At 38.4% G+C, this 15,165-nt stretch overlaps 1 protein-coding gene across 3 annotated transcripts in view; it reads left to right on the top strand.

The window, feature by feature from the left end:
• nptnb (neuroplastin b) overlaps positions 1-15,165 on the top strand; it is a 31,881-nt gene that overhangs the window by 4,688 nt on the left and 12,028 nt on the right. For 2 of the 3 annotated variants that reach the window (XM_030131090.1, XM_030131089.1), the window contains exons 2-4: positions 9,048-9,395; positions 13,068-13,242; positions 14,864-14,958. In XM_030131090.1, the coding sequence (XP_029986950.1) occupies positions 9,048-9,395; positions 13,068-13,242; positions 14,864-14,958 (618 nt within the window). The remainder of the gene's footprint in view (positions 1-9,047; positions 9,396-13,067; positions 13,243-14,863; positions 14,959-15,165) is intronic. The other variant, XM_030131091.1, reaches the window with a different exon arrangement.

Raw genomic sequence — 15,165 nt, 5'->3', positions numbered from 1 at the left:
TGTGCAGGCAATGCTTGATTGACAGGTTTTGCTGACTCACTTTTTTGTGTTTATTTTGTTAAAGCAGAGCAAGTTACACCTTTATGATGACCATGACATACTCCAGAATAGTTTCAGCCAACATCAACAAAAAATGTGGTCTAAACAGCTGAAATCATATGTAAATGTGGTTGGCCTTTAAAGTGATACTTAACACTACAACAGGTTGTTTGGAATTTAAACTGAATATCGTGACTCGATTGTGGTGAAACTCATAAAAAGCTGGCAGGAATACACATAAAAATGAGGATGATAGGTGCAAATCCACATGTCAGTCCTGTTGAACCCTCTCACCTTGACACTGGCATCGAGTCAGCCATTTTGGTCAACTACATCTTAAAATTTGTAAAACTGGATATTAACGCCCTTTAATCAGAGGTATGCCATACACCTTCCATTTAGAGGAAACCTTGTTCATTTTCTAATGGGAAACTAAAGCTCTGAATATCCGTATTTGTTTGAAACAAGTGTAGCTATACATCTTTTAATGCTATCTTCATTGTTTAGTTTCTTTGACAGTTTGATTCTGCACCAAACTGTTAAAATACTAAGTCAAGTCGGGTTTGAAGACCACTTCACGATAGTAAGGTGAAGCATTGAAAACATTTTATATATATATATATATATATATATATATATATATATATGTATATGTATATATATATATATATATATATATATATATATATATATATATATATATATATATATATATATATATACTTTTTTTTTTTTTTTTTTTTTTTTTTTTTTTCAGGTGGTACTGTTTTATGGTTAATCAGAATAGAAATCCAAATGAATCATTTCAGACCTTTGTATAGTTTTGTATTGGTAGACACAAACTTACATTGAACTTCTCTCTAAAAATAGAAGGAAAGTAAAACATCAAGTACAACATTGTGATTAACATTTTATCCCAGAACTCATTTATTCTCATTTATTTCATCTGGAGACTCTAATAAGAGATCTGGTGGTCCTTCTTCTAATTGTTGCTCCGTTAATTGGATCTCAGGCTAAAGTAGATGGTTTGACAGTAGTGCTACAACAACGATTTTTAAAAGAGTTGGTAACAAATTCAGCAGTCGATTCATTAGGTCTTGAGCGCGTTCATATTGAGGCATGCCCGCACACTGTGTAGTGTAACAGAGGAAAACACAGAGTGGCATGGCTGAGGCTTCGGATGCCGGGCCAGATTTTTAAAGCTAAGTTTACATTATGTTCCTGGTGGCTATGGCAGCCCCGTTTGGCCCAAACGTAGTGCACAAACAAAAAGTAAAGGATTTTTTAAATTTTTGAGCTATTTCTTTTTTCAGTTGGGATTCTTGCACACTGCTTTTTACTTTTCTGTGGGAACTGAATTTAAACACATTTTTTTCATGACCAGACATAGTTTTATTTACAAATGGCAAAAATGACAAAAAAAAAAGAAATATCCTTAACTTTTTGTTTGTAGTGTATGTTTCAGGCAAACCGGTCTGCCATAGCTACCAGGAACATAATGTAAACCTAGCTTAAGATAGTCTATGTGTCATGATTACTTTAGCCTGCTAGCTAGTTAGACACCATGGTCGTAATTATAACGTTTTCATCCATCTCCGTTTATCAGGCCACCAGACTTACGTTACCTATCGTTGAATGGAACTAATACATACAACACTAGTTCGATCACCTATAACCAGAGCTAGCTGAAGACTATATCTTGCTAGTCTCCAGCTGTAACAAGTCTAGTTAGTAGTAGTAGTAGTTAGTGCTCACCAACTAAACCTGAAACTATTGCGGGGATGTAATCATTAGTGACTTGTCTGCAGCCTATATTGCTTTGGGTTAAATACTGATCTTTGAGAATTGAGTCTTTTGTGTTTATCCGATGAATTGATTAATTATTAAAATAATCTACAGATTAATCGATTATTAAAATTATTGTTAGTTGCAGCCCTATTTGACAGATTTGACTGCAACCTTACTCGACTGTAGTGTTAGCTTTTCTGAGTTTCTGTTTATTCATTTAAAGCACGTTTTTCCTTATAACTTTTCAGTAATTGTGGCTTACAGGTTCCAATAATAACAATGCAAAATGACTGTTCTTGATAAGATAGTTCTTGATAATATTGACCATTTTAGCAAGTCAGCAATTTAATGTTTTGTTAGCTCACCTCTGACCTTTCATCCCCCACAGCTCAACCCCCTTTGTCCAAATATGGTCACTTCTGGCACCAAAAAACTAGCATAGTCACATTCAAATTGCAAACTACTGGCTTTAAAACAGCAGCTCAGGAACCTATGGTTGACATCACGACTCCTCCATCCATTAATTATATACCGTCTATTTTTGAGCCCCCCACCACTTCTCAGCTTCTTGCATTCGACCTAGAATGGCAGTGAAGTTGCACTTTGAATTCCTCAGCAGAGTGTTATATTTCATGATTTTTAATGAAGTCTATCATTACAATAAAACATCACCTGATGATTAGTTTTCATACAAATAAATGTGAACAATTGTATTTTTTTTCTGTTAATTTTATATCACTAATAGTGCATGAGCCTAACTATAAATTAGTTTTAATTATGCACATGCAGTATACCTGATTCCATGGTCATTAAAAGTGGAACATGCAGACAAAAAATGTATTCCTGATTGCCTGAAAATGACAAGTGCCAAAAGAAGTGAAGTGCATTAAGGTGAAGTGGTGTCATTTAAAGAATGCCAGTCAAACTCATGATTATGCAAAATGATGGCTGTCAGGTCAAATACTATGTTAAGTTGATTATGTAATAATTCTTACAGGCTTATTTTCATTGCAGCTGGTATTGTAACATACCAAACTGATGGTTTGGATTTTTATTCAGTCCTGTTTTGTCAACAGCACGTGAAAGACCTGCAATTCCAAACGATATTAACAACAATATTCAGGTGTTATAAATTACCTGTGAAGTGTCTGTCACAGTTTAATGCAGATATAAAAAGGTGCATGCATACATAAAAGGTAGAACACACATGCACATAGCCTAGCACGTAACCAGTTCAGTGGCCCTGGGGGGTTTCCTACTCGCTGCTTTCTCTGTCTGTGTTATGGGACTGTGGACGGGGATCCAGGTTGTAGGCAGGCAGCTGACTCACTCTCAGGCTGCATGGTGGTGGTGGTGTGTGGCTTGCTGTCAGTCCTCAGGGGAGTTCTCCTCTCTACCTACATCACTGGAGTATGTAGGCTGTAATGACTGTGACTTCCACACAGCCAGAGAAAGAGCTTGTCACCAAAAACTACATAATTTTGTGATACCATTTTGAACATGTCATGTCGGTGGGCTAAGTTAAAGTGTGTAAGTCAGGTATGGTGGAAATGTGAAATAATTACTTCCTGCTGAATGTGTTATTTAAAACCATTTCATCATATAAACAATTTGACCTCTTGAACTTCAGGTTACATACAAACTATCGTGGCTGTTATACCTTGTCACCCCTTAGATTGTAGACGTTAGCCGTAAAGGTCAAATAAGTGCATCCAATACAAAACATTATTTTGGTCAAAGTCAGTGAAAATGTCTACAGTTTGCCAGTTGTCTACTCAGTGAGTGTTCTGAAAAAAAAAAAAAAAATCAGCTGTTTTTACCAAAGGCCATCAACTGCAGCTTGAAATGGAAGCCAATGAGGAAGTACCTTAAAGTGAATAATAGTGCTGCAACAATGAATCGATTAAATCGATCCAAATCGATTCTTAAATGAGTTGGCAACAAATTTGGCAGTCGATTTGTTGGGTCTTGACCACATTAGTATTGAGGCATGCCCGCACACTATGTAGTGTAACACAGGAAAAGACAGAGCAGCAAGGCTGAGGCTTCAGATTCCAGGCCAGATTTTTAAAGCTAGGTTTACATTATGTTTGCGGTGGCCATGGCAACCCCGTTTGGCTGAAACATTGTGCGCCGTTTATGTAACATAACATGAATATGGAGAAAAAAATTGCCAAAATCCCACAGCACACTATGTTTTGGGCAAACAGGACTGCTGTGGCTCCATTAATTAGGCCACCAGACTTACGTATTGTTGACCGGAACTAATACATACAACGCTAGTTTGATAACCTATAACCAGAGCTGGTTGAAGACTATATCTTACTCGTCTCTAGCCATAACAAGTCTAGGTAGTGGGCTAGTGCTCGCTATCACCGAAGCCATTGCAGGGATGTCATCATTAGTGACTTGTTTGCAGCCTATATTGCTTTGGGTTAAACACTGATCTCTGAGAATTGAGTCTTTTGTGTTTCTCCAATGAATCGATTAGTTATAAAAATAATCCGCAGATTAATCGATTGTGAAAATTATCGTTAGTTGCATCCCTAGTGAATAAGAAAGTATCCTCAAGTGTCTACCAGACATGGTCTCCCAAACACATGGCTCCCACAGAATGAAAATCTCTTTAAAAATAGTCAGTATATGTTTTACATGTCTCATTATTTGCTTAATTTTGGCTCCCTAATAACTGACGGACACCTTGTAAATTGTTGTTCCATTGATAAGATTTTAGGGGTTTTGTGTCTGCAGCGTAGGACTTGATTGACTGGTGTGTTTGGCAGCTTCCTCGCCTGCAGACTCAGACTTCCAGAGCTTCTGTTTATGTAATAGAACGTATTCTTTTACTTGACAGACAACTCTAATCCATAAAATAAATTAACAAGACTAGCAAGACTGTAAAATGATGCTAATGCTTGACAAAGTTAACAATAACTCACCCACAATCCATTGGTCTTCCACAACTCCACCCTCTCTTCCAAACATGATCACCTTCAGCCCAAAAAGGACAAGATGGTGACTGTAAAAATGCTGATTTGAAGCTTCAGAACAGTAGAGTGTCATCGTCTTAGCTCCATCCACCCTGGTTCTGTACATGGAAAGAAAAGAACGAAGTAGAACTATTCCAGCCAATTGGCGCAGGAGAGGGGGCGGGGTTTGGCTGTTGAAGTCTATCTCACTTATTCCACCTTTAATAGGGAATTAAAGTGCGCTTATTAGTTGTAACTGTGCAGTAAACCTGCAACACATCCAGGGTGTATCCGGCCATCTCCTGTTGGTAGCTGGGAAAGGATCCAGCATCACCACGATCCACCCAAGGATTAAGCAGTTTGGAAAATGAATGAAGCTTTTAACACATTGTTAACCACCCTTACTTCATCTGCATCAGCCTAATTTTAAATTTTAGATTTTATTCATTCAATCTGAACATGCATTATGTGGATTAATGTGGAAATATGTAAAGAAAATTATAATGTGTAATCATGACTTGGCAATGGCAAAGGTTAACTGAAACAGAACATCCACTCATCTGCAATTATCCTACAGTAAAATGCCAAGGTAACACAATAGGAAGCCCTTAAAATTTCAGCGTCAGTAGGCAGCATGTACGCAACAACACAGGACACACCAAATTAAACAGTGGAAACAGGCCAACTCTGCATCTCTGCAAGCCCTATAGGCTTCAAAGTAAATGTACACACACCATAACACAAGCAAACTTCCTGCCCATGTGTCTTTTGTAGATCATGTGGTGAAGAACCACATGCTACCTTAGCCGCTCGGACAGTACATTTTGTACAAAGTGCTGATCATTTGGACTCCAAACCAGTTTATTGCAAATAGCTGTGTGATTTATTTTAAGTTTACCTCTCCTCTTTTTTCATTAATGTCTGAGACACTCTCCATTCTGTAAATATACAAAAGTATCAACAAAGTGCTCATCACCAGCTGTTCAGTTGTTTAGTCTATCGAATGCCTCCCTGTTCAACTGGATAATGATAAACATGCTCATTTTTCTGCTGTCACCAAGCTACTGAGATGTCCACCATCCATAGCTCGATACTGTGTCACTTGTTTGTCGCCCGGCATGCTTTTGAAATGAATGAGCACCGGCTGGTTTGTGTTTTCTTTTCACAGCCAGTGTACGCTCCTTGTTTAAACAACACACAACTTGGTCTGCTCATTGGCAGCATTATCTGCAGTTTGTTTTGTGTGTATTCCTCCACAGAGCCTCCTTGAGCCTGAATGTAAATGAAGTCTTCTGTTCTTTTGTCTGATTTAATTTGCTGTCACCTTGGAGAACATTTCCTCCTTTTTTTAACCAGTTACTTTACTGTAATTATGAGCATTTATGCATGACTGACAATAGTCACTACCTCTGTCATGAGCCCAGCCAATTTACTCTTATACCCATATTCATATTAAAGAATGCCATTGTAAATGTTGTGTCAAATTGAAATATTGCTTTAACAGTGTAGGCGGATAGGCTTGGATTCACCCTCTGGGATTATGTGGTGAGCTTGATGGGCCCAGATGTTTTCAGAGAAAAGAAGCGAATGCTAATTACTCTGCATATCTCCAGGCATTGCACATAGGAGCACAAGTTGCAAGCACCTAATGTCCTCAGACACATCTCTTAGCACATATCTCAAGTTTTTTTTGTTGCTAAATTCTCTGTTTCCTATCATCTATTTCATTTTCATATGACTGTGAGTCATTAACTGGTGTTGAGCAGCAGACTTGTTACCATGGCACTAACTAAAATACATGTTTTTAGCAAGTAGAAATGTTTTGGCTCTACTTCAATAGCCTGTGTGACTCCACTGGTCAGAGCATTTAGCTTAAACAGCATGCATTGTAAAATACCACATTTTTAAAAACAGGATTTATGCATAGCTCACAGTGAAACTTTCAATAATTATTCATGTATTCAAATGACATGTTAGTGCCTAAATTGTGGAGATGAGCTGAATACTGTGGTGTTTACACTCCTTCCTCAGGCTTCCACAGGCTTATCTGTTCATGTGCTTACGAGACATTACTTTGAACAGGGCAGACAGATCTGGGAGGGCCTGTAAGCTGTTGTATTTAGACACAACACACAGTCGAACACTCAGGAGACCACAGGCTCTTTGTTCCCATTTCCTCTACAACAATTCAGGGCAGCATTAAAGCTGTGTTTTTTTCTGACTTATTGAAGCACATGTGGTTTACAGCTGACAGACTGCAGGGGCAGCAGAGAACAGTGTCTGTGGTCCAGGTGATTTGTCATTAGATGAGGTTCATTAAGGCTGGCAGTGTATTGCTGGGCTAACTACTGATGTGGAACAAGGACATGAATCAGGCTCAGACACATCACCGTACACTCACACTTGCGGCAGCGGTGCATATGGATCCCATTTTATTATTGATTCAGCACTGAAATGTTTTTTTTTTTTAGCCGCAAGGCAATAAAGCTACTCCGCCACCTAAATATATTTAAGCACCTGTAGTGTGAAAGTCAATAACTATTCTATTCCACTGCGGCCAAATGAGAATTTTGAAAAACTGCTCTTAAAGTCCAGCTTATCTGAAATGAAAGCTGGTTGACCTAATTTCGGGTGTTAACACCCTCAGCTGATATGGATAAAAAGAGATTAGATTTATATATGCATACATATGTTGACATCTATTTGTAAAGATTTTCATTTTACTTTTATTGTTCTCATTATGACAGCGATATAATTACGAACATTGATTTTTATTCATTTCATAACACATTATGTACATATTTCCAATATGCCTTGCCCCCACATACAGATTATTTACTTGATAACACCACTAATAGTAGTATTGATTTTATTATGATAGTGTGTTCTTTCTTATTGTTATTTTCTGTTTGTTTCTGTTTGGTTGTCTGTACTTGTTTTTGTTTTGTCATTATATAAAAAAGAAATACTGATAGGATGGTTATATTTGTCCTGCAGCTGTTGAAATGAATTAAAGGTTCTTACCAAACATAAATCACTATTTTTTTTATAGTCCCAGATATTTCTATTTGATAAATGTTTTATCTGAAGTAGAAGGGGCAAATGAAGGAGTCACAGAGATAGGGAGTATCAAAGACAACTGGGTTTTTACCAGTTTCCAGTAAATTTCTTTTTATAAATTACCATTTTGCTTATATGATTTTTTACAGAGATGAGAGATAAAAGTAATGCAGTGCCAAAAATGTGACAGTTCCTATGTATTCTTTTTAATAGCCCATTTAAGCACTGTGGGAGAAAAATGTCTGAAGAAAAAGGGTCATTTATTACCAACAAGGCAGCCCGTTATAGAGAAACAGAGGCTCAGTGGTCAGCACTGTTACCAAACAACAAGAGGGTCAGGGTTTATATCAGTGTCTGCATGAGTTTCCTCACACTGTCACAGTGATATCACAGCAAAGTGAACGGCTGACCTTAAATTGCCCAGAGGTGTGAATGTGCCAAGTGATAGAAAAAAAAAACAAAAACCAGGAACAACTCAAATATATACCCATATAGAATGCAACTTTGAACTAACTTCTGACTTCTTTGTTGAGAAGAAATTATTACATGACAAATTGCAGCACATTCAGGTATTCAAGTCAGGTAAGGTAAGCAGAAGTTGTGTCAGTGTTAAAACACAGTGGGTGGTGGTGAGAAGGCTGTCTGATACGTAAACCTTTGGGGAAGCAGAAAACAAACTGAGATGTGATTAACAAAAAGGCTGAAAAAAAAAGAAATATTTTAACATGTACTGTAAGTTATGCACTGTACTAATGACTGACCTAATGCATGATAAGGACGCAAATGTACACTTAAAGAATCCTGTTGTATTCGTGTGTAAAATGTATGTTTCAATTTGAAAGATAAAGAGCTGAAGAGTACAGGGTAATACAAGGTACAAGCTCTTACTGCAATGAGCTTGGATCCGATGACTATGACTTCGTCTGACAGTTGTATGGCCTCATTGGGCCAGGGAGCGTTGATGCTAAATGGACTGGATTTGGACAATCATTAACCTTTTGTTTTTCCACCTATTAATGATTTCAGGCTTGCTTACTTTTCTTTTGCCTTTAATCATCTTCTCTTCTTGTATGTACTCTGATCTTATTTAATTTCCTTCTCCATCCCTTTGGTCTTTCCACACCTTCCTGCTGCTCTAACCCTCTTCTACCCTTTCCTTCCCTGCCATCCCGATACGCTTTTCCTCTCCAGCTGGGTTTGAGAAGTCGCCAATGTCTGAGACTAAGCTTACGGGGGACACCTTTGAGCTGTACTGCAGCGTGGTCGGTAACCCCACTCCAGAGATCCAGTGGTGGTATGCGGAAATCAACCGAGCCGACTCCTTCAAGCAGCTGTGGGACGGAGCCCGTAAGCGTCGGGTATCTATCAACACGGCCTACGGCGCCAATGGGGTCAGTGTGCTTGGCATTACGCGGCTCACACTGGAGGATTCTGGGACCTATGAGTGCCGGGCGAGCAACGACCCCAGGCGCAATGACCTCCGGCAAAACCCTGCCATCGCGTGGATCCGCGCCCAGGCCACCATTTCGGTGCTACAGAGTGAGTGGTCTATGTCCTGTAGTACCTAGATGGTGAACGACCCACCAATCCCCTGTCCCAACCACTCCAGTCAGTAAGACCTGTCAAGATCCCACCCTCACTACAGCGTCACTGGGGAGTCAAAAATAAGACAACCACATTATTCGTTTTTTTTTTTTGAGAAATTAAATCAGACTCTTCCACATGTACAAACCCCTCACGCCAGTTTCCCTTTTTAAGTTGTATTTTATTTTGTTTTATATTTAAGTAAAACCCTTTTCTTTCTCCAAATCCCTTGAATATCTTACTATAAATGACCACAAACCCAAGAACTTTTCCCAATCTCTATCTACATTTCCCTCTTTCCACCCAAACCTTTGTTCTTACTCTGTCTCATGTGTCTTAATACAGTATTCTGACCACAATCTTGTTCTCTGCATCCTAATTTCAACCATTCTCTATTCCTTGATTTATTTGTGATGCGTATTCCCTATGTACTAACATTATGTTGTGTCTCTTTGCGTGGATTGTTTTATTTACTTCAAAGCTCTTCTTGCTAAATGCAGCACAAACCCAGTAGTGCTTTGAAGTAATGGTGCTTTTGATTTGGCTTTTCACTCAGAGCAAAGTGTAAATGAGACTGTAAGAAGACACAAGGAGGGATGTGCAGAGTGTAAAGAGTGATTCCCTTTGTCATATGACCTGAATAGAAAAAAACAAACCTTAAAACAATCCTCAGACAATCCAATAAAGGATAAGACCATATAAGGGCATGATGAGGCAGATCTAACTTCTGAACTTTATCGTGCACTGTGTAACCTTGTGCCTTCTCAGCCATTAAGCGTGTGACTGTGAATCAGTAATGACATTATATCCTTTAACCCTCTGCTCTATGCACACAAACATTCAAACAAACTAAATTTCAACTGGGCCCTCCTAATCTGTACATGCTTCAGTGCTCTGCTCACTGAAGCACAGGGAGATGTGGAATGTTGTTAGTCATGGTGACGCTCTCTGAGAAGCTTAGAGGAGTCTGATCCTCACTGGCTCATCTGATTGGACAGTCAAATTATGATTTCTCTTTAGGTGCTACTTGATTAACTGTAGACTTTTGTAATTGACATCTTCCAAGAACTACAATGGACGGGAGCTGTTCAATTGTCTCTTTTTCTTGTTTCCTACTTTCATGACTACATATACACATCAGTCCTACACTCCAAGTATACATGTATATGTATGTATATATATTCTGTCATTACTGAGAAGCAAATATCTTTCACATATACATGTAATATCTATATTATTACATGTATACAAGAGGCTATACATAATAGCCCCTTTATCGGAATGTTTACTTTGTAGCTGGGCCTTCTTTTGGCCTTCCAATTTTGCTTCACTTAGTTTGCGATTTAGTATAGTGTGAAGTCAATATCCCTGTCTGCAATATATTGTATGTGGCAATGCATTGCTATTATGAGGGCTTTTTGGTTTGAATAAACACTTTTTCATAATTAATATTCCTTGCATGGATAAAATCTGCTGAAGATACACCTTTGTGACCAACTTAAGTTCATGTGCTTAAAGTGATACTTCACCCAAAATCTGTTAATTTTTATAGCTCACTGAATTATTAAAGGTTTTCAGCAAGATGAGTTTGAAGATATGCAAAAAAACTCCTACATTATAAACAAGAAATATGGCCTTTCTTTTTCACTGTGTCAGTCTCTTTCAGAGTCTTTAACTTCCCACAGAGAATGTTTCTTCCAGTGTTTTTGGTGGGCTGATTGATAAATTACACTTTATATTAATGCAACATAGCATACAGATAGGACAGTAAATATGATTATTGTTCAGTACTTGTTTATCACTGTTTAGTTTATCTCTGATGGTGCTGTGATGTTTCTTTTCCACTACAAAACTTGAAATCTGTTGTAACCAACACTAATTTTAGATGAACAGATCTGTTTTGTTCAGATACATGTACATTTTGCGTGTGGTATCACTTTTTCCTGTCATATGTAGATTTCAGTGGATTTTGAGAGTACATACATACTGTACTCTTAAAAACAAAGCAGCTGGTCTAAAGTAAGCATGTGTTTGTGTGACTTTGCTTTTAAATGCATTAATAAGAGTATGTTAAGTTCTGCAACTTGTATTGCAAAGTAATACAAATGTGCATTGTTCTGGGTTAGACACAGTAATGTACTGAATAATGTATTGTTTATCTTGAAGTATGAGTGGCTCAAAACATTTAGCTCAACCATGTGCTCAGGAGGCCCACTATTCTCTGTGCCAAGACAGTTGCTGGTACCTCTGTGCCTCAGAGTGCGCTTATTCCGTCACTGTGCTGCAATGAAAGGCCAGATTTGCCTTTGCAATGACATAAAACTCTTCTAAATACACATTTACTTACTGTGGCACAGACTGTTTAGTTTGAATGTTTTTATTCAATTTGGCAATAGTACTTCCCTCTCCAAAAAAAACTGAAAATGAAAAGTGACTCTAAAAAGTAACAGTTGCTCAGATCTAATATCATGGTAACATTGTATTGGAAAGGGGAGCTGGGAGTTTCACAGCATCTTGACTCAGAACATCAATTTGGTCACAAACTGATCCGGTGTTACTGCATTTTAAGTTGTGACATGATGTCCTACAAACAACCTTCTGGTTAAATTGCCTGTGGACCACTATGCCGTGTTAGCTAAATGCTAATTTATGTACCACATGTTGTGTGTATGCATGTCTCAAAGATACTATTAATAGTACAACATGGTTTTGCTTGGTGTTGGAGAGAGAGAGTGAGCGAGAGAGATGTGAGGGGGAGGGGAGAAAACGCCCCTTAGCTATATAGTAGACAGTGCTGCAAGAGGAAGGTGACATGATGGCTAATAGAAGCCTAGCCACTAGTCGGCTTCAGTAGCCCTTCCCTCTCCTCCTTTACCTTTTGCCTTGCTAGAGGCCTTAGAGCAGCAGCAGCAGCAGCCTGTAGTAGGATTATGATGCCTTGCTCAGCTCCTCCCCTCAGGGGCTCCTACGTTACCATGGTTGGCCTGCCCTGGAGGTGGAGGAGGGGCAAGGTGGAGGAAGCGTTCTGTTCACTATTCAAAGCAGAGCAAGGGGGGCCCCTCTCTTTCCAATAACACTTCCTGCTTCCCTGAATGTCCTTGAGAAATGTACCTTAGTATTGTTTAGTTTCCTTTGCACTTAACAATTTGGATGGTAATGTAATTTAAATAGTGTCACAGGAGTCATGCAGAATGTCACAGGTCTCTTCAGGGTTAATTGCATATAGGTGCAAGGATAGGCTTTAAAAGCCCATCCAGTTACATCTGCTACATGTTAAAGGTTCTTATCACCTCTGTGCATCCATATGCATATACAGTAGGCGTGCATACTGGGTGACAGTATGAGTAATTTTCATGAATGTAGCAACAGCCTAATAAGATAAGCAATATTTTATTCATCTTCTCAGCCTCCTTTTCTAATCTAGTTGATGCAAGGCTTTCCAGTTTTGTCATGCACATTTGTGTTTTGTTCATTTGTTGTGTTCACTTTTGTCTTGACTTCATAGACTCCCTCCTACGCAGATTGTGTAAAAACAGCATAGCCTAAAGCTGCCACTGGGTAGGAGAGAGGATTTAAAGATGTTGAGCCCCAGTTCTGTGATAAGGTTTGACTGTCTCTGTTTTCCAGAACCAAAGATCAATGCCACTGATCAGACCATCCTGCCAGCAGACAGCTCAAACAAACGAGTTATCCTGCAGTGTAACCTCACAGCTGCCCATACTCCCCACAAGGACAGCTTCTGGATGAAGAATGGACAGGAGATCCCCAATACACGGACAGAGCTGAGAAATACAACATACAGGTGACAAATCACTTTGCCTCTGTTTAGTAAGTAGGACATATTTTGGGACAGAGGACACTGCGGACAAAAAAAATGCCCAAAGCTATGGAAAGTAAAGTAATACATTCAGGTTGATCTGAAAGGATTTACCTACTAAAGCTAAGGTAAGGCACAGGTAGTTTCCAGTAGTCATATCTCTAACTCAAATAGTTTGAGGGCCTGTTAAAATTCCTTTTAAACAGTTTCAGAACAATATGCTGATTGGCTCTAAATAAGTCTTGCTCACATTTCCAGAAATAGTAACTCAGGTTAGGTGGTACTTACTTGGAAATGGGTCAGACCACAGTTTGCACATCCTGTTTGTAGTAATTTGTACCTTGTTATAATGCACATGTTAACCAAGACCCAACTTGCTTCTGAGGAGAAAAAAGACCTATAAAAGCTCTAAATTGTTCTGACATTTTCAAGTAGAATCTATTATACACACTTTTCCAAACTTTTAGAAAGGTTTATTTGTTGGATTCTGATTTATGAAAATTAATTTCTACACGGAATGAGTCACTGCAATTTTTCCGGTGTTGACAAGGGTAACAATCATTAGTAAACCAAAAGATTTTAAGATTTGTGTGTATATGTTGTGAAAATGAAAACCTTGGGATCCAATAGATATTAATGTTGCTCTAACACAATGCCTTGCAAAAATGTCTTTAAACCGGCTATCAAGAGTTTAAAGAGAGAACTATTCAGTAGTGATGTACTCTCACTTTTCACATCTAACTGGAAGAAATATAAAGCAGCTGAATAAAGTTCCTTGCACATGTGTTGGATGAAACATGGAATCAGTACGATTGTGAATTGAACAGGATGATGCTTTAGACCACAGTGATGACTACAGAGAGGGAATGTATTTAGCACATGACAGATTAAAAAATAAATGAGCAAAATAAAAATGTAACTGTTCAATCTAGTAATTGGTCAGGGCCCATAAACATATTTCACAAAATTTCTACAGTATTAATTTGTTCTCATGTGCTCCTAAGGCATGTATTACATGTTGAAGTCTTAGAGCCACAGCCTCAGAATGTGTTAATTGGTCATAAAATATCACCAGATTCCAACTGACTGAATTTTCATGACTGAGCAGCAGTAACACTACAGTTCAATCCATGTGATTAAAACAACTACACCTGCACCTCACTAGACATGCAAAGCTATTTCATAGCCTTGAGTACCCACTAGTTGTTATTTCCTGCTGTCACACACTATAACCATTGGAGCACAAAGCTACTGTCACCCCTGTAGACATACCACAGACTCTCCCTAGCCACAAGATAAGACCAATTGGTCACTTCCTTGTCACATTACATCAACGATACTCTGAAAATTTCAGCTAAAATGCCTGTGGTGCCTTCCTCTGCAGAAGCCAGAGCTGCTGTTTTGTAATATAAAAGTATAAAGCCAACAATTCGCCTCCCATGGGTTTATAGGTCCTTCCAGCCATTACTGCTGCAGTCCACACTAATGAATAAAGTTAAATCATTACATCAGCCAGATGTGGCTGACTTTGCTTGACTACTTATAATGATAATGTTATTAAAGTTCTAAAATAAAAACATAAATGAATGTTTGTATTTTGTTGCAGAATCACTAAACCACGGGCAGATGATTCTGGAGAATACATGTGTGTGTACACATTTATCATGGCACCAAATGCAAATGCAACAATTGAAGTAAAAGGTAAGCTCAGTTCTTTTCTTTCCACATCTGATACAAGTGTCAAAACTCTTTAAGTCTAACAACTGATGCTGTCCTGTTTCTATCCAAATTAAAAAAAAAAAAAAAAAAAAAGCCACAGCTATGACTTGACTCTTTTGTGTCGTCTGTTTCTTCAGCGAGAGATGATGAGATACAGGTGTCTCAGAAAGTTAAGCACCTTAAGCTGTG

This window comes from Sphaeramia orbicularis, chromosome 3 (assembly GCF_902148855.1).
Source record: "Sphaeramia orbicularis chromosome 3, fSphaOr1.1, whole genome shotgun sequence".
Taxonomy (NCBI): Eukaryota; Metazoa; Chordata; class Actinopteri; order Kurtiformes; family Apogonidae; genus Sphaeramia; species Sphaeramia orbicularis.
The sequence above is the reverse complement of the archived record's forward strand: the minus strand, read 5'-3'. Positions and strand labels throughout refer to the sequence as shown.